This window comes from Callorhinus ursinus, unplaced genomic scaffold, assembly GCF_003265705.2.
Source record: "Callorhinus ursinus isolate GAN/ISIS: 27379988/994484 unplaced genomic scaffold, GSC_fseal_2.0 scaffold8, whole genome shotgun sequence".
NCBI lineage: Eukaryota > Metazoa > Chordata > Mammalia > Carnivora > Otariidae > Callorhinus > Callorhinus ursinus.
In genome coordinates this window covers 68848257-68866561 of record NW_027397070.1, presented here as the reverse complement: position 1 = coordinate 68866561, position 18305 = coordinate 68848257, and the positions used below count along the sequence as shown (strand labels likewise).

Here is an 18305-nt window from a genome sequence, read left to right as displayed (position 1 = left end):
AAATTGAACTCAAAATCCAGAGCTTTGATTTAACAAAGCCCCTTCCTGGTCTTCAGGAGCTGAAACTACAACCAAGCCAGCCTCCACCCTGTCTTTGGGTGGGAGCGAAGCGGCGAGGGCCCTGCGGGGAAAGAAGCCCAATGCAGGCAAGCTGGCTGCAGACACCCTGTCCCCACGTGCATTTCTGGCCCTGCGTGTGGGCCCAGAGAGGCCTTCCTGCCAGGATCCGTGAGGGATGGAAAGACACTGCACTGGGAATCTGAGAGCTGGTGTTCCAGACCCAGCTCTGCTCCTGGTTGGTGTGGTTCCTTTGGGCAAGTCCTTACATTCTCTGAGCCTCTGTTATCCTGTAAGTCGGGGGTTTCGTACTAGTGAGAGGCAGTCTAGCAAAGGGGTCTGTCAGCATGTTCTGCCTGGGTTCACATCCGGACCACCGTTTACTCTGTGATGGGCACCTGGGTTACCTGCTCTCTGCCTGCTTGCTTAGCCCTTTCATTCATGCAGTAGGTATTCCTTGAGCATTCCAGGGAGCACCCGTGTTGGGAGCACTTCACATGTTGCCAGGTTCCTGGTATGTCCTCTCTCTGTAACACGCTCCCCACCCCCACCCCTGACCAGTGCCCTGGGGCCAAAACTCAGCAGACTGCTAAGTGAAAGTCGCTCTCTCCCCCATCCCTCTCCTGCTCCTGAGTGGGACTCTGCTCAACTCGGCACAAACCCTGGTGCGGGGCCTTTGCGGTCCTCCCTGCCTCGTGGCTGCCCCCTACCTAGGCAGCCAGTGCCCCTGCATTTCTCACACCCCACCCTCAGCCCCCGCTGTCTGCCCAGAGACATTCAGGAGTTCTGCATCCAGGGACAGAAGTCTTAAACTCTCAAAAGCTGCGAGATGTGGTCAGAAAAGCATAGGCATTGTGGCCAGAAAAGCATAGGCATTGTGGCCAGACAAGCCCGGGTTTGGATCCCAGCTCGTGTAATCACTGGGATCTGTGACATGACCCTTAACCTCTCAGAGCCTCGGTCTTTACCAGGAAAGGGGAGGTGAGGCTACTACTTTAAAGGGGAGTTGAGCGGTGTTAACCCATGTCCAGCACTAAGCACGGCTCCTGCTACATGACGCGAACACATAGGAAACATTAGCTCTCCCGTTTTTTCCCTTTCTGTCTTTGTGGGGCCTGCTACCTGGTATGGTGGAGAGTAGAGTTGCTGAGCATATTAGAGATGCCATGTAAGAAGTCCCTCTGGGTTCTGCCCCCTCCCTGTAATTGCTTCATCCTCAGCCTCGGTCCCTCTGGTAGCAGAATGACTGCCACAGCTCCAGGCCTCATATCCCCATGCCTCACCATCCAGGAGAGAGCATCGGTTGCTTGAACCAGCCACTGTGGCCCAGTCCTGTTGCTGGGCGTTGGGGTCATCCTGCCCAGATAGCATGGCTGCCGACGGGACGGGGCCGTGGTGGCTGGACGCGTTGGTTTCTCTGCAGACGGTCTCTCACAACACAGAAAAAGCTCCCTCGGGGCTTCCAGGCTGGAAGCTGTGCAGCACACTTGACCGCTGACCCGGGCAGGGTTTCAGGGCTCCGTGTCACCCCCTGACTCTGAACGTGTTGTGTTCTTGCCTCATCTGCCCGTGCTCTGGCACCGGTCTCACACAGCTTCCCACACTTCTCTGGCGGCTCCGCTCAGCCTGCCTTAACTCTCTCTGCCTCCGGACGCCTGTGGGCACTGTGCTGCCCAGTGTGTGTCCTCAGCCCGCACCTGCATGCTCAGGCTTCACCAGCTGCGGCTTCGGCCCCAGCGGGGGGCCGCCCTCTGAACCTGGGGTTTGATTCTGATTGTCTTTGCAGGATGAGCCCAGGCTTCTACAAGAACGTGGTGAAGATTCAGAAGCACGTTACCTTCAACCAAGTGAAAGGCATTTTCGGTTTCACCGACAGTGACTCCATCGGTAAGGAGCTCGCTGCGGCCTCTGGTGGCAGCACCGGCCCCTCGTCTCCCCACCGCGAGCCCACGGGCAGGTCTCCCCAGGAGCCAGAGGAGCTGTGCGATGCCTGTGGCCCCGCTTCTGGGCCTCGGGGCTGCACTTCAGGAGACCGTCTGTCACCTCTCAGTCACCCACTGAGAGGCCGAGAAGAAAGGAGGAGCAGGGTGGGGATGACTGAGTGCCCTGCCCGTGTGGGCCCCTCTCGTCGAGGCCAGGAGCCTCCGCTTCCCCCGGCGGAGGAACGGGCTTGCCCGGAGGCCCCGTGGAGCCCACCCTGCCCACCCTCACTGTGCTTCCGTGGCTCAGCCCCCTGCACTCGTACTCGTGCCCCTTTCCACACACGTCCGTGCCCGTCAGATGCGTCGGCCTTCTCCTTCTAGACCCTTAGCTCCTGAAGCTAAGAATTGATCCCTGAGACTTGTGGGTCTCCTGATCCCCTCCCCTACTTTGCTTCTGGGGCACGGCTCCAGGCCGAGCAGCCGCGAGCCCGGGCCAGCATCCCGGGGTGTGCCTGCAGGTGCCACGTGGGGAGTTTGTCCTGCTGGGAGGGGGCCCTGGCGGTGAGGGGACCTTCAGGGACAAGTGCAGAAACGCCATGGAGAGGCCTCACTGGGAGGCTTTTCACACGAGCAAGACCCTTTTCTTTGATGTTTTGGTCAGATGCATCCCTGACAATTGGGGCATAAACCCTGTGCTTTTGAAAGGGTATTTATCCTCGGAATGCCAGCATCTCATGGGAAGATGTCCCAGGGAAGGCGGCACTGGGCGAGTAAGAGACAGTAGACCTCCGACTAGCTGTGCACACTGCTGCCAAGCGCCCGGGTTTGAATCCTGGCCCGGCCAGCTGCTTGCTGGGTATTAGCTTCGGCGGGCTCTGCCGACGGTTTGAGCCTGCCAGTGCAAGTTGTTGAGATGGGGGCTATGTGGCACTGTTAGGTCGAGTTGTGAGCAGTAGATGAGCCCGGGGAAGGCCCCGAGCACAGCCCGGCGCCCGCAGGCAGGGAATGGCCCCCCCTGCCGTGTGTGGGTGTGGGTGTGGGTGTGTGTGTACACGTACCCGGCGCTGGTGGTGGCGGCAGCGCGAGTGACCCCACACGGCACAGCTGGCAGGGGCTGGCCCAGAGCGCTTGTCGGAGGTCACACAAGGTCAGGCCCTTGGACCCCTTGTGTGGGTCTAAGCAAATAGCAGTAGCAGTGTTAACAGCAACATCCAAAGTATTGAAAGCAGTTTTAGGTACCAGGGTGTCATAACCTGTAATGATTAAAGGTGAGGGACAGTCCATGTGCCCATGGGTAGACTGGCTAAACACTCCCCAACATGCTTACGGGACAACATACTTAACAACCACCCAAGTGAGGGAAAAGGTAAGGAGAAAAACTGGGTAGTGTGCAGTCACCACAGAAATGCGGCGGGAAATTGAGAAAACACGAAAAGAGACACACACTGAGACTGTAGATTTGTCTCTCCTCCCTACTCTTCTGTGGTTTCAGATTCTTTTGAGTGGTGATCCCGTCTCTAAAGGGGAGAATGCTTGTTCATGTTCATCCCTTTTGCTGGCTGAATTAACCAGAACAGCAGTCGATGTCATGTGTAAAAATATATTGTTTACACTTTCAGGGAAGATCAGCTTTCCTGCCATCCAGGCTGCCCCCTCCTTCAGCAACTCATTCCCTCAGATCTTCCGAGACAGGGCAGACATCCAGTGCCTCATCCCCTGTGCCATCGACCAGGTCAGGAGGCAGAGCGAGGCGTTTATCGGTCTGGGGCACTGCACTCTGATGGGAAAGGAGGTTTTAAGAGGTGTTGGGCCGGGGCAATCCTGTAAGCTACTTGGGAGCTGGGAGCATCCCATGGAGGCCGCGGAGGTGTTGTTCACCGGCTGACAGCCAGCCCATTTCTGCCAGCTTCCTCAGAGGCCCCTCTCGCCCCACAGGATCCTTACTTCAGGATGACGAGAGACGTCGCCCCCAGGATTGGCTACCCTAAGCCAGCCCTGCTGCACTCCACTTTCTTCCCCGCCCTGCAGGGGGCCCAGACCAAGATGAGCGCCAGCGACCCCAACTCCTCCATCTTCCTCACGGACACCGCCAAGCAGATCAAGACCAAGGTGAGCACCGTCCGGGGCGGAGGGGCAGCCTGTGCACACAGAGCAGACGCGCCTGAGACACACACACACACGCACACTGACACTCGCAGGCACGCACACGCATGGCAAGACTGTCCTTCTGGCGTCCTCCGCCACAACGCTGGGTTCCAGGGTCAGTAACTGTTGCTGCCTGCAACCTCAAGGCGGCCTGTCCCTGTTCCCGACACCAAATGAACTTGATTTGTCTGTGCCCTTTTATTTAGGCAAAACTTTGAATATTTCTTCTCTTTTTTTCTTCTCTGCTTTTCTCACCAGTGCTCTGCTCTGGAAGCAAAGTCATGGCAGTTTTCTTTTTTTTCTTTTTTAAGATTTTGTCTGTTTATTTGAAAGAGAGTGAGAGCGAGAGAGAGAGCATGAGTGGAAGAAGGGGCGGGGGAGAGGGAGAAGCAGACTCCCTGCTGAGCAGGAGCCTGACGCTCGGGGCTCAATCCCAGGACCCTGAGATCATGACCTGAGCTGAAGGCAGACGCTCAACTGACTGAGCCACCCAGGCGCCCCATGCGGTTTTCTTTAAAGTAAATGATAGAACATATTGTAGTACATTTCCAAGCAGCAGCCGTAGTCCAGCAGATGGACCAGGTGCTTTATGTTTTCTGGCTTTATTTCTCACGGGGAGATAGTGGTGAGTACCTTTAGAGGGATGACAGCCAGAGAGGATGACTGTCTTGGCCAAGGTGGGGCTTAGGGGCCGCACGTTCTCATGGAGACTGGGAACGGGTGGGGGCCCTTCAACAGGACAGTCATGTCCGTCCAAGCATGCAACGGGCATCAGCAAATATTTTTCAAGTCCTCAAAGAAATGAGAATTAGGAATCTGTTTGAGCTTTTTTCTTTCCCAGGGCCCTGCTTCTCTTTCTCTGGGCTGAACTGCCAGTATAGGTGCAACCCCTCACTGTCCCACGAAGCTGTTGACATTTTATTTGGAATCCAGTGTGTGTTTGCAGGTGGGAAGTTTACAGCAGGAGTGACCAGATCCGTATCTGAGGCGTGTAATGCAACCCTCTGAGTCACTGCTGGCCCCCAGCCCTTCCGAACTCCCTAGCGGGTTCTGGTTAACAATGGGGAAACCCTTAATGTCCAAACCCTCTTCCAGGAAATAGCCACCGCCAACTCTACCACTCTCTGTTGGAAGCTGGTACATTCAGGGCTTTCTCTTGACCTTTCAGTACTGGCTGAAAGTTCTAAAGCATGGAATACGGAAGTGGGAGGGAGGGTCCTCTTCTCTCCAGAAGAGAAGGCATTTTGTTTGGTTTTTTAGTTGTTTTAGTGCATTTAGTACATCGTTTTAAAGAAGTCATTTTTGGGTCCAAGGCATTTTTCATTCACTTAGGGACCAGCAAAGGCCCTGAGGGCTGGGCTGGCCGTGAGCATGAGGTCAGGAAGCACACAGCCACAGAGGCCCTGAGGGTTGTGAGCGCCCTGTGGGGCAGGACAAGTTCAGGCCAGGCTGTCGTTCTCGGTCCCCACACCCACCTTCCATTCCAGAATCCACCTCCACTCCAGCCAGGGGCGGGGATCTGCTCCAGCGCTCCTGAGAATAGCAGTAGCCGTGCCACGTGCTCACCTGTGTGATCTCACTGAGTCCTACCAACCACCCGGGAGGCCATGTTCATCTTGTAGGCAAGGAAGTCCAGACTCAGAGGGGCCAGGCAGCTTCCTACGTCCACACAGCTGGGGAGTGGTGGGGTTGGGACTGGAACCCAGCTCCCTCGTTGCACGGGCCCTCCCGTGGCCTAGAGTCGGGAACCCCAGGTTGTCCGTGTCCTGCCACTTCACTGCCATTGGCGGGTGACCTTGCTGTCCAGCTGAGACATCTGTGAAGTGGGAGAGCTGTACTGACTTCACAGGCTTGAGACAAGGCTTACGTGGGATCACATGTAAAAAGTGTGAACGGTAAAGTGCAGCCCAGATTTAAGAATTTAGTTCAAAATGAAGAGTTGGTGAGCTCCTTTGCAGGATAGGCCAAAGCAGGCCTTCCCCAGGCTGCTGCCAGAGCCCGCCAGATCAGTCCCTCCTGCAGGCAGCCTTGGAGTGTGGAACCTCCCCTTCTGGGACGAGTGTCTGTAACGCACTTTGCCAGCCTGGCCACCCACCTGTGATTTCTGATCACGAGACCCCTTTAATGTTAACCCTGTAGTGCCCCTGCCCAGAGCTGGCCTCAGGCTCCAGGGCCAAGGGTCAGTGGCCCCACCCAGCCCTGGGCCTGGGGCCTCCCACAGGCCCGCTCACCTGCCCTGCTGGATTGTAGCAGGCAGAATGCACTGGCTCTCGGAGTGTGGCAGCTGAATCAAGCTCCCATGCCCCTCAACCGAGACACCGTCGCCAGGCATAGTTTCCTTTTACGCCACATCACACTGGTACATCTCACTTGCTTCTGTCATTTTGGATCCTGGCCCCTGCATTCTGGTCCCCACAACCAAGGCTGTTCTCCACCCTAACCCAAGCCCATTTTCCTGTTGGTTTCCCCTGAGCACGGCCCCAGCCGCACTGAGGACCAGTCAGTCCCAACACCAGGCAAACATAAGCCGCTGTCAGAAGACTGGTGTCCCAGGAAGGGTCAGCCTGGCTCTGCCATTCACTGCCACATACAGCAGGTCCTTGACACTGTTTCCCATTTTCACCTGTGAGGTGGAGAAAGCAGTACGGAGGTCATTGGGTTGTTGGGGATTAAGTGATGTGATCGTGGTGATGTCCACCATTCATGGCACATCTGCGTGCCATCATGGGATGAGGGGCCTGCCCAGGGAGGAGTGCGTAGGTGGCAGCAGCACCCATGCATCTTGGAAAATGTGCAGCAGACACACCTTTCCTCATCTTGCTCTCAGATGAGGATTGGGAACTGTCCCAAGGCCCTTAGATAGCCTTTAAACCAGCCCTTGGAGGCTGGGAAGCTCTGTTCTCAAGACTTTCTTCCTGGCACTGGAGTGCCTTCCCTGGGGCCCATCAGTGACCCGGCTTGGCCTGCGAGTCTGAGCACAGAAGAGGCCGTGTGGGCAGGAGCTGCCCCGCTGCACCATCAGACCCCCAGCGCCTGCCCAGGGGCACCGGAGCTCAGGAGAACACAGTCCTAGTGCTTTCTCTTCCTGTTCGTTTTGTTGTTTCCATGGTTGGTGCAGTTTGCTGACGTTGATGTTATTTTACAACTTGCTCTTTCTTAATGAAGGAGAGGGAAGATGAACGCGTACTTGTCTTTAATCCGCCCACCCCCACCCCCAGCACTTCCCCCTCACGCGGGGGGGGGGGGGCGCGCAGAGCAGGTGCCGCTCCCCGCAGCCAGACAGCCTCTTCCCCTGGTGTCCGCCTGCTGCTTGTCCATGGGCCCCGGAGCGTCCCGTTAGTAATCTGCCATGTGGTCCTGGGGAGGAAGAGTAAGCATCTCAACCTAGGAACCATCACCTCTACCCACCCTTTCCCCCAGGAAAGAAAAATAGGGTGACATTTGTACATAGTGGGTCACATGTGCTGGTGGGAAGAAAGTTGAGGAGACTTTGTCCTTTCTGGCTTTTCTTCTCTCGCTTTTTGGCCCTGATTTCTCCAAGATTATCTTCAGTGATTCCAAAAACCGTTGTGCTAGTTTCTGAGTCTTTTTTCAGCTCCGGAAACTGCGTATTTGTAGGTGGGGCTGGCTGCAGGCGCTGTCTCCCTCCGCGCGTCTCCTGGCTCTGCTCCCCCCTTCGAGCCCCATTCTTGTGGCCCCTGTTCCCCCTTCCATGGTGGAGAAGGCGGCAGCCGCCCTTCCCGGGTTGGCTCTCTTACTCGAAGGTGCTTGTGTCCATCCGTCACCTAAGGACACTTCCCCCACGTTTCAGCGCGGGCGGCGCTTTGGCTTTCCAGCTCTGTGCTGTGTTTCGTGGGGGTGGGGGGTTGAGAGCTAACCCACCTTCCTCTCCCCCACTCTCTTCAGTTGGCCCCGTTGGGGACCCGGGCTTGACGGACAGGCTGGAGCGATTTGTGGGGCTCCTCCCCACCCCGACTGTGAGCCCCAGCCCCCCTGCCCTGGGACCTGCCCAGAAGGCAGCCCCCGGCCACTTTCCCCACGCAGGGTGGCCTGACCTGACCAGCGTCCTGTGCTCTCGCCACCGCAGGTCAACAAGCACGCGTTTTCTGGGGGCAGAGACACCGTCGAGGAACACAGGCAGTTCGGGGGCAACTGTGACGTGGACGTGTCCTTCATGTACCTGACCTTCTTCCTCGAGGACGATGACAAGCTCGAGCAGATCAGGAAGGTGAGCCCGCAGGCTGCAGGGTCCAGCCGGCCCCTGGTGCTCTCACACGGGATGTTGGGGGCCTGGCAGCTGGGCTTAGGGTGGCTGGAGCCCCTCAGGGCTGGGCTTGGGGAGCAGGCCCTCAGCTGAGACGAGGTGAAAACTGAGGAGGTCCACTGCCCTTAGCAATGCGCCAGGAAGCCTGGTGACAGTCCGCAGAGGGAAGCATACACTGCAGTGTCGTGGTCACCCACCATGGCCTCCCCTTCCTGGACACCACAGACCAGTAAAGTCGAACAGGACAGAGTCAGGTTCAGACAGTTCCCCACCGAGCCGGCGGGGCTTTGCACTGCCGCGATGTCGGCTGGGGCTCCAAGGCTCACCCAGGTGAGGCGAGGGTCTTGGCACAGCCTCTCGGCAGCAGTTTGGTGAGAAGTCGGAAGAGCCCCAACAGTAACTGTAGCCTTTGCCTCGGGTTTTCCAGTCCTCAGAATCTTTTCCATGGAAGTAATTCTGACCAAGAAAGAAGTCTCCATACAAACGTGTTTAAAGCTGATTGTGGCGAAAAGTTCAGAACAGACTGTACAGCACAGGGGACGCTGACGAGGAGCTGCCAGGGCGGGCGGGCGGCCGTGGGGCTCTGAGGAGGGGTGGGGGGGTGTCGGCGAGTCACAGCCGTGCGTCAGACGGGGTCCTTGGCATGTTAAGAAAACGTTTAAGGTGCAGGTCCTTGGACTTCTGGGCGCCACCCCCGCGCCGGGCTCTGCACGGGGGCTGCGGGCGGGGCTGGCACCCAGAGGCGTGAGGTGCCCAGGCAGGAGGAGCCGCTTGTCACTGTAGTCTCTCTCCTCCCGGTCAGGATTACACCAGCGGCGATATGCTCACCGGTGAGCTCAAGAAGACACTCATCGAGGTTCTGCAGCCCTTGATCGCCGAGCACCAGGCCAGGCGCAAGGAGGTCACAGACGAGATAGTGAAAGAGTTCATGACTCCCCGGAAGCTGTCCTACGACTTTCAGTAACTCCTTTTATATGCGCTTATAAAGAGATGTAATTTACCAATAATTCCAGCCCAATCAAATCAGCAGCACCTGTAGGCTCTGTCACACGGTAATTACTGGCCTGGTATCTGGAAGCCCTGTGTGTGTGTGTCAGTACTGTTTTTCCCCGTCCTCCTTTCTGTCTCTTGGGGGCAAAACCCTTGGGGTGATTGGGTGCAGGCTAACGTTTCATGGTCAAACAGTCCAGCTGGAGTCTCCCACAGAGCAGCCCCCACGTGTGGGACCTTGGGCTGCAGGTCCATGGGCTGGCCTGTCCAGTCCACAGGACAGCTGCTGCCGTTCCCCACACTCTTCAGACCTGCCCTGGGAAAGCATATGGAGTCTGTCTGCATACCTGGAAACAGAACGGCATTAGCATAAATTAAAGCGTGCTTTGAAAAGTCTATGTGGGAAAGTTTAATGAGCACAGATGTATTTCAGCCTGTGTCCAAAAAAATTTAAAAGAAGAATTGTCAGCTGAAAGCTTTGCTCTACATTTGGCTAAGAGAGCTCCCAGCTTGAAAGCTGCTTTTCACGTTGAATATTGGCCCAAGTTGGCCGAGCTTTATTAAATTGAGTCTTCTGTGGGCGAGACTCCGGTTCACTTACCACACTCCAGACCATGCATGCACCACACTCCAGAAATCATACTTTTTCCTGAGCATACTAATACTTCCTTCCACCAAATAATCCTTGACACTCCGCCCTGAAAGCCAATGGCTGCTTCACGCTGCTTGTGCCAGATGCTGAGGGGTCTGTTGTCTTTGCAGATGCTTTTGTTTTGACACTTGACTGGCGTGGAAGTCTTTCTGCACAGAGCAGTGCCCTGGGGCAGGTGGACGTAGCTAGAAAGCGAGTGGCAGCCCTCAAGGCCCTGAGCGGCGCGTCCATGGGAGGCCTGGTTAACCGTGCACCCTGTGTAGTTTGGAAAAGTGGAAGACCTATCTCAGGGAAGGCCCTGGGTTGAGGGGTCTGTGCTTTCTGGAGGTGTAGGGTCCACTCCCTCATGTCACTTGTTGGCGCGAATAAACTTCCTTCGGTCCTGCCTGTGTCACTGTGCTGTCTGGGGTTCGAGGAGGGGTCAAACCTGTTCCAGGCCCGGCGTGGGGTGCTGCACCTGCTGCCAAGTGGTGTGGCCCCTTCGAGGGTGCCCCTCATGTCCACAGGGTCACCGGGGAGTGACACAGAGTGGAGAGACAGCCTGGAAGCCCCTGTGGCCCCGAGATGAGAGGCAGGCTCCCAGGAATCCTTCGCCAGTGCCCTGCTACTGGCTCTCAGACCTCACGGGATGCCTCCAGCCGCCCAGCAGGGATGTCTCGGCACAAGCAGCCGTCCTCTGCACACACGGGCTGGGCTGAAGCTGAGCCGCCCAGCCGCCGGAGGCCCAGGGCAGAGGCCCTGCCAGGATGGAGCCCCAGGCCCCCTCTACCTGCCCAGCCCCACCCGCAGGTGAGGACATTGAGGCTTAAGAGAGGGCAGAGTGACTTGTCCAAGGCCACACACCGTGTTTGTGACAGAGCCTGCCTCTTACTTGCTCTCTCCACATAGAGGGACCACTTCACAAATGAGGGTACCGAGGGTCCCACCCTGGGAGGTGCTGAGGGACCAGCATGCGGCACAAACTCATCCGTCTCCTCCCCGGCCTCGACACCCCCTGGCCAGAGCACCCAGGCCCGCCCACCTGGCTGGCTGTGGTCTCCGCAGCTACATGCCATCTTGTCGCTCCCTGGCACCCATAATCACAGGTGCACTGAGTGGCTAAAACAAGGGGTCTTATGTGACGTCCCCAGGCGGCAGAGCACCAGGGCGGGAGTGGGCGTCATCGTCGACACTGCTCCTCCACACGGGCTGCAACTTCGGGCAGGCCACCCAACCTCTGGGGACCCCCAGCCCTGCCCCACTAAGAGAAGAGCAACCGTACCTAATGCTGGGGTCTTGGGAGCAGTACCCTGGGTCAGAGGTCAGGTGCCTCCCCCAGTGGTCACTGCTGGTAGGGGCCACAGCCGCTCCCACCCCCACATTTTTCTAAAACAGGTTCCAAGGGATCCCCCAGGTTAGGATGGACAGGTACAACAGCCCGGCAGGTGTTGGCAGGACGTCAGGTCGCAGCTCCTGTGGCGTGGGGACTCCTGCCAGAGGAGCTCCCAGCTGTGGGGACCGCAGCTGAGCCAGGGCCAGGGACAGGGCACAGTGGGGAGCTGGGAGCAGGGAGCACACAGTCCAGGATGAGAACAAAGAAGGGGGCTCCCTGCCATCAGACAGGTGCAGCTCTCCCAGGGAGTTCTGTGGCCCTTGGCCCTTCCCAGGGGCCCATGATTCTCCCGTCAGCTGTGGGAGCCCTGGGGACACCACCCTTTATCGCCCACTTGAAATTTCAGGTGCATCCTGGACTTCGTTAAGGCGGCCACGGTTGATGGGAAGACACAGCTGGGCCCTCCTTCTCTTGCCCGTTTGTAAAAGAGGGGGCTGGGTCGGCCCTCCAAAGGACCTTGTCACCTAGAGAGCATGAGGACCTGGGACCAGGCCTTCCTGCAAAGCCATTTGGCCAACGTGGGCGGGGCCAGCGGCTCGGTGACTGAGTCCCCATGCTCCCCAGCTGTGACTGGCAGGGCCGGGAGTACTGCCAGTAACTCTCTTCCCAAGGCCAAAGCAAATGGGTACTAGTGGTCTTCTTGCCAAAAGTGGACATGGGGTCAGGGTTTTGATGAATTATCAACCTTTTGTTAGCTGGTACTCTTTTCCTAGCACCTGGCTAGAACACTAGCATCTTTCACTTGAAGCTGGATGAACTTCTTGGAATCTAGGGTAGGACTTCCTTCATTCCACACCCCCTGAGCACCTACTGTGTGCCAGGCCCTGTGCTGGATAGAGTCCAAATCAGACATGTGGGTGGAGTGGGGTGTCAGGGGTCGGGGGCAGAGGAATGACCAAAACGAGGAGCCAGGGCCCCGTGGGAGCCTCATAAGCAGCCTAGTGGTCAGGCTGGGAGAGCTTCCTGAAGGAGGTGATGCCTAGGATGCGGACTCAGCCAGGCAGAGGAGGGGGAAGGGTGTTTCTGGCGGAGAGCGCTGGGTGTAAGGAAATACTCGGGTCAGTATGACAGGAGCGGACTGGGACGGGCGGGTCCACCCATGTGTCCTGGGAAAGAGTTTCCAGAACACAAGAGGTCCTTCGGTCCAAAGACATGGTCAAGGCCAGTGTCTGTGAGTGAGGAAGATCGAGGCAGGTGCTGGCCGGCTTTACCAGAGCTCTGGCCCCCGATAGCCCCCCGTGCCTGGCAGTCGTGTGGTGCCAACAAGAGGACTTCAGAAATGCAGGCGCAAGTCCCCACCACCACCACCACCACCCCTGCCACAGTGGGCAGGCCCAGTTCCCTCCCTGAGCTGTTTGCTCACCTGGTGTCAACCTGTTATGACCTGTGTAAGGGACCTGGCACCCAGCAGTGTCCAGGGTACACAACCCTCCCTCCCTCCTCCCTCCAGGCCAAATGTCTGGCAACACGGGCCAGGGCAGCTGGCTGGAACCCAGTTTCTCTCAGACAGGGGTGGGTTTGGGATGTGGGTGGTGAGGAGAGCAAGCCTCATGCTGAAGGCTGAGTGGCCTCCCGTGTTAGGGTTCAGCGCCCCGAAGGCCAAGGGATTGGAGCCAGCCAGAGTGCTGGGCCTCAGTGTGCCCATCTGCATAGTGGGAACACTGGCCACACAGGTCTGGAGGGCTGGGCCTCTGAGGATAAGCTGATCGCCTGCCCCACAGACCACAGAGCAGCACCACTGAGCATGCTCAAAGACGTTTTATTGTCAACAGCTCCCCGCTGAGTCTCGGGGATCTCCCAGCAGGGCAAGGGCGTGAGCAGGTCTGGCAGCACGCTGGCCGTGGCCATCGGGTCAGTGCCCTCTCTGAGCAGCCTGGTGCAGGGGAGCGAGCCGGCCGGTGCCCAGGAGCTCACTAAGCAGCCGAGGAGAGCTGAGCGGGGGGCGGGGGGACCTGGCGGGGAGGGCGGCCGAGGGACTGAATGGAGGCACAGGGGTGCTCTGAAGATGCGGGCGGGCGGCAGGGAGGGGTGACAGGGAAGCTGGAACTCCAACGACCTGCTCAAATGACTCCGTGTGACGGATGTCCTCGTCCAAGAGGCCCACTCCTCCCTGGCTCGTGTGACCCTCAGGCCACCCCCAGGCTGATGGCAGACGGGCCCCTCAACCTCCTTGTGGTCCGTAGCCGGGCAGGCAAAGCCCCGAGCACGGCTGACTCGGGCTTCGGGGAGGCTCAGGCGGTCCTGGGCGGCGGCTCCGTGGGGCCCAGACCCCGACGCTCTCCTGCGCCCCCTGCAGCCACGAGGACCTCGGGAAGCTGCCGGCGGGCCGGCCCCTGGGGCGTTGGGACTGGCTACGTGGACAGGCCCCGGATGAGCCCCAGCACGGCTTCGTAGGCAACAAAGACCACCATGTTGACAGGGAAGGCGCGGCAGCAGTTGAGCGTCAGCCCCTTGAAGAGGACCCGCGGCCCCTCCTCCCGCACGCTGGTCACCACGCAGTGCAGAAGGCCCCGGTAGCGTCGCTGGCCCTGCCCGTCCGCCTGCAGGCGTGACTTGATCACGTCCATGGGGGTGGCCACGGCCCAGGCCAGGACCCCGGCACAGCCCCCAGCCACCAGCACACCCAAGACATCTGCAGGGAGAGAGCCGCGAGCGCCTCAGCCGCACGCCAGCCGGCGACACAGAGGAGGCCAAGCGGGGGACCCCCGGAATGAAGCCCGGGGCGCAAGCCACCGACGTGACCTATACAAAGCCACACGGCGGGCCCGTCCCGACTCCCCGTGTGGTGGGCACGGACGTTCCCACCCCGGGAGGCTCCGTGGCACCCGGATCTGGCACGACCGCATCCACGCCTCCTCCCCCCCCCAACCCCCCCGCCCGGCCCCGCTTGCCCGGCCCCAGGCCCCGCTCACCTGGCCGGCTGTGGCCAGCGGGGGTGAGCTGCTCGCAGAGGATGGTGTAGGACAGGAAGTAGGTGGCGAAGGAGTGGCCGTCCCGGAAGAGCAGGGCCGAGCTGCCCTTGTAGAGGCCCCGCAGCCCCTCCTCACGGGCCACCGTGGCCAGACAGTGCAGTGGCCCTCGGTACTTGGGCCTGGGCGCCGAGCGGGCAGGGGGCGCCGGACACATGGGGGGCGCGGCCGAGGGCCATGAGGCCGAGGGGCGCCGCTGCTGCGTCTGCGTCTGCGTCTGCGTCTGCGTCTGCGTCTGCGTCTGCGTCTGCAGGCGGACCTTGGCCACCTCAGTGGGCGAGGTCAGGAACACCTGCCGAGAAGCAGCAGGGATAAGAGGGCGCCCTCCCTTGGCCTCCTGTTGCCCCGGGCAACACCCGCGCCTCCGGCCGGTCCGCCTGGCCCACCCGTCCCGGTGCAGCAGGGTTCGCAGCCAGTGCTTGCTTCTGCCACCCAGGCTGCCGGCTGGGAGCGGGCCCGGCACACCATAGGTGTTGGGTAAATGTCTGTGACTCGGGTTCGTGGAAGTATTTATCACATAACTAACATGGGAATGACATCCATGTACTAACTATGTGATTAATATAAGTATTTAGTGTAAGAATAGTACAGTACTAAATGCATTTAATAACATGACTAAGTAACATAATATCACCAATAATACTGGCTGCCGTTCTGTGGGTGCTCACACCTGTCAGACTCCGTGCTAACGGGGGGGGCTCTGCACTCATAACCTTACTGGGTCTTCACCACGCCTCTTACGAATGAAGAGACAGAAGCTCAGAGAGGCTCCCTAGCTTGCCCAAGGTCACTCAGCTAACAAGAATCAGCTGGGCCCTCACCCACAGCCCCCCCGGCCCTCCTCCAGTCTCTGCCCTGCCCCAAGCCTCCGTGTCCCCCTCTGCGGGGCTGGGTGGCCTCTTGGGCGGCTCCCTCGGCACCTCCGGACCCCGCAGTGCTGAGGCCCCCACTCCCACCCCCCCACCCCCACTCACGCGGACCAGGCCAGAAGCAAATCCTGACAGCGTGATGTCGGGCTTGGCAGGCTTGGCATCGGGGCTGCCGTATCGAAATCGGCAGATGTGCGCCAGGCAGTGGCGGTAGGTCCCGAAAGACACGGACGAGACCAGGGACACGGTGCACACGGGCAGCGAGAGGCCTCGGTAGAAGCCCCGCACCTGGCGGGTAGACAGACAGGACCCGAGGGCCCGAATCAGGCCAGAGGCCCAGCCGGGAAGGGGGCCGCCCAGAGGGGCCCTGGGCCAAGGGGGCTGGGTCTCAGCCCTGCTCTGGCCTCCCTGGCCGGTCGCTCGCTGCCAAGCTCTCCGCGTCCTCGGCTATAGATTGGGGATCATAACACTCCACTTTCGAGGTTATGTGAGGGACTGAAGAGACAGAGGGCCAGGCTGGACCTAGGACAGCTATTTGATGATGATGATGATGATGATGATGATGACATTGAGTAGCATGCTTTATTGTAGCCGTTTTTCATTTGTTCACCCCTGGCCAGCATCGAACCCCAGGTTCACTTTGGTAAGTATCCCTGAGTCCCTCCTCTGGACCGGGCTCTCGGCTGGACGCTGGGGACACCTCACAGCTCCACCCAGCATGGCTTTTAAGGGATGCCCAGCCTGGAGGGGATAGAAATGCAAACACTCGGGGTCCCCCCCCCGACCCTCAAAGGCCCCGGATGCCACCTGTAGACCCTCTCCTGAAGGCAGGACCTCATTCTGAGCACCTCCTATGTGCCAGACGCCTGGCTCTCGTCCTCAGAGAAACCCAGCAGGTTGGTACAATCATTTCCATTTGGAAGGTGACAGAGCTGAGCTCAGATGGCTTCAGCACCCCCTGGCTGGTTGGGAGCGGCAGGCCTGGGGTCTGAGGCCCTGACATACTCCTGCCCATTACCCTGGGCCCCGGCCTACCCGCTCTTGGCGGTATGTGTCCCAGACGCAGTGCCAGATGCCCCTGTACTTGGGCTCTGTCTGGATCTTGACCTGTGAGAGAAGCAGACTTCAGGAAGGGGTGGCTCCAGGCCGACGGCAAGGTCAGTAGGCCTGGGGGAGGGGACGAGACAACGCCTTGATTTTCATATGCGTGCTGAGTGTGGGCAGAGCAGGGATCAGGAGCCCCATGTAAGACAAGAAACCTGAGGCACAGATGAGAAGAGGGGCTGACATAGTCCTGAGGAGCGTGGGGAAGGCTGGTCTGATTAGCAGGCCAGAAAGTTCTCTGGCCACAGGTGGATGCAGGTGACTCGGAGGGCAGCCTAATCCCAGCCAGGGGCCTTTGGATGGACGGCAGAGGCCTGCCTCTTGCCATACCTTCACCGTGTCCAGGGGGTAGCCCACAGCAACACCACAGACACCTGGAAGGAAATCAGAGGGACCAGGTGAGAAGGAAGAGTAACCTGATCCTGTCTCACGGCAGGAGGCAGCCCTGAACCCCGACCAGCTCCCGCTGAGAATAGACCCACACTTCTTGTCCACACCGTGTCTCATCAACCCTGAGCGTGCTGATGCAGAGAAGGAAACTGAGTCTCAGCCAAGCTGCTAGCAGTTTCTCCTTCCGCGTCTTGGCCCAGCCATGCCTTGTTCCGAAAGCCAGGGACGCGTTTTGGGAGCGCCTCTGTTTCGACACTTGCTGCGCTCTGCCTCCAAACCAGGCAGCTCTTGTCCTGAAGCCTGTGACGGGTCTGTCTGCCTTTCAGCGGCCAGGTGCGTGTGAAGGAGAGGCACAGACCCAACGAAGGCCATGAGGTAGGAAAGCCCAGGTCACCCAGGGCTCTGTGAAGGACGGCCTGGCTCTCCCTGCAAAGGGCCAGGTGCCACATCTTGTTCCTTTCTCCTTTCCTGACACTAGAGCCTCAACGTCCACGCCCCCAGCACTGCCCTGGGGAAGCCAGAGAGCCACAGAGCCCTGGGGTTACATCCCCCAGGGGTGAGGGGTGGTGAGGGCCACCTGAGGACAACAATGCCCTTGGGGGCCCTGCCCTATTTACTGGGCATCCCAGGACTCAGTAAGTGTGCATGAATGAATGAAGGAGTGAGTGCACGAACAAAGGACTGACTGAATGACTTGATTGGAATTATCCTCCTTGACCCTCACACAGACCTCACCAAACTCCTACTCATCCATCAAAGCCCTGCCACAGTATCACCCCCTCTCTGGAGCCCTCCCTGGACCCCTGTATCTGGGTTGCCTCTGTGCCGGAAAACATATTGATTGGAGCGCTGATCACGTGGTTTTGCTTCCCTCCCACGCATGCCATGTCTGTCCTCCACAAGGACAAGGCCCAGGTCTTCAAGAGCCCTTCCTGGCTTTGTGATCTTGGCCAAGTCAAGCCCCTTCTCTGAGCCTCTTCCTTAGGGGGCTAACACGCAGGAAAGCAGCTGGCCTCTGGCCCGGCGCAGAGTCGGACCTCAGAAAGGTCCCCGGGGAGGCCAGGGCTCCAGCCTGCCCTGGGTCAGCACTGCCCTCCCTTCCTGAGGGAGGGGGACACCCCACGCCATTCCCAGAAGTATCGACCAGCACCCACGGCTATTTCACAAGACCGGCAAGGCTAAGCGTGCCCCGCCCAAATTAGGCTCCCAGCCTGCAGGATCGAGGGCCGGGGTGGGGGAAGCCCGTCCCCCGCCTGTTTCCCAACAGGCCAGTTATCTCTCTGGATTTGTCTTTTGCAACCAGCTCTTTCCCCAGAAGGGAAAATAGCTTGGGAGGCCAGCAGGCTGGGACAGCAGTCAGCCAGCCAGCGGGTGTGGCCGGGGCTCGGCAGGGCCTCTCCCCCCCCCCCCCCCCCCCCCCCCCCCCGCAGTCCGTGTTTCCGGACCCAGGCCTGTTTGTCCTCGCTGCCCACCCTCCCCCAGCCTCTTGTTCCTTCCCACAGCTCAGCCGTCCCTCTCCACACTGACAGCCCAGGCGGAGACCACCCTCTGCCCCCGCAGCCCTCCCCCCC

The 18305-nt window shown here is 59.3% G+C and overlaps 2 protein-coding genes across 10 annotated transcripts in view; one reads left to right on the top strand and one right to left on the bottom strand.

Annotated features, from left to right (window-relative positions):
* Positions 1-10413, top strand: part of WARS1 (tryptophanyl-tRNA synthetase 1) — a 31335-nt gene extending 20922 nt beyond the window's left edge. For 4 of the 6 annotated variants that reach the window (XM_073895883.1, XM_073895882.1, XM_073895884.1 and 1 more), the window contains 6 exons: positions 1844-1944; positions 3599-3711; positions 3915-4088; positions 8212-8352; positions 9191-9348; positions 10141-10413. In XM_073895883.1, the coding sequence (XP_073751984.1) occupies positions 1844-1944; positions 3599-3711; positions 3915-4088; positions 8212-8352; positions 9191-9348; positions 10141-10162 (709 nt within the window). In that variant the 3' untranslated portion in view covers positions 10163-10413. Of the gene's footprint in view, positions 1-1843; positions 1945-3598; positions 3712-3914; positions 4089-8211; positions 8353-9190 lie in introns of all 6 variants that reach the window. The other 2 variants (XR_012379174.1, XM_025869365.2) reach the window with 2 other exon arrangements.
* Positions 10414-13145: 2732 nt separating this feature from the next.
* Positions 13146-18305, bottom strand: part of SLC25A47 (solute carrier family 25 member 47) — a 5417-nt gene continuing 257 nt past the window's right edge. The window contains exons 2-7 of one of the 4 annotated variants that reach the window (XM_073895886.1): positions 16675-16718; positions 16276-16347; positions 15346-15528; positions 14623-14663; positions 14315-14592; positions 13146-14034 (exon numbers count right to left, since the gene is read on the bottom strand). In XM_073895886.1, the coding sequence (XP_073751987.1) occupies positions 13754-14034; positions 14315-14592; positions 14623-14663; positions 15346-15528; positions 16276-16347; positions 16675-16718 (899 nt within the window). In that variant the 3' untranslated portion in view covers positions 13146-13753. Of the gene's footprint in view, positions 14035-14314; positions 14664-15345; positions 15529-16275; positions 16348-16674; positions 16719-16826; positions 16843-18305 lie in introns of those variants that run through there. The other 3 variants (XM_073895887.1, XM_025869370.2, XM_025869369.2) reach the window with 3 other exon arrangements.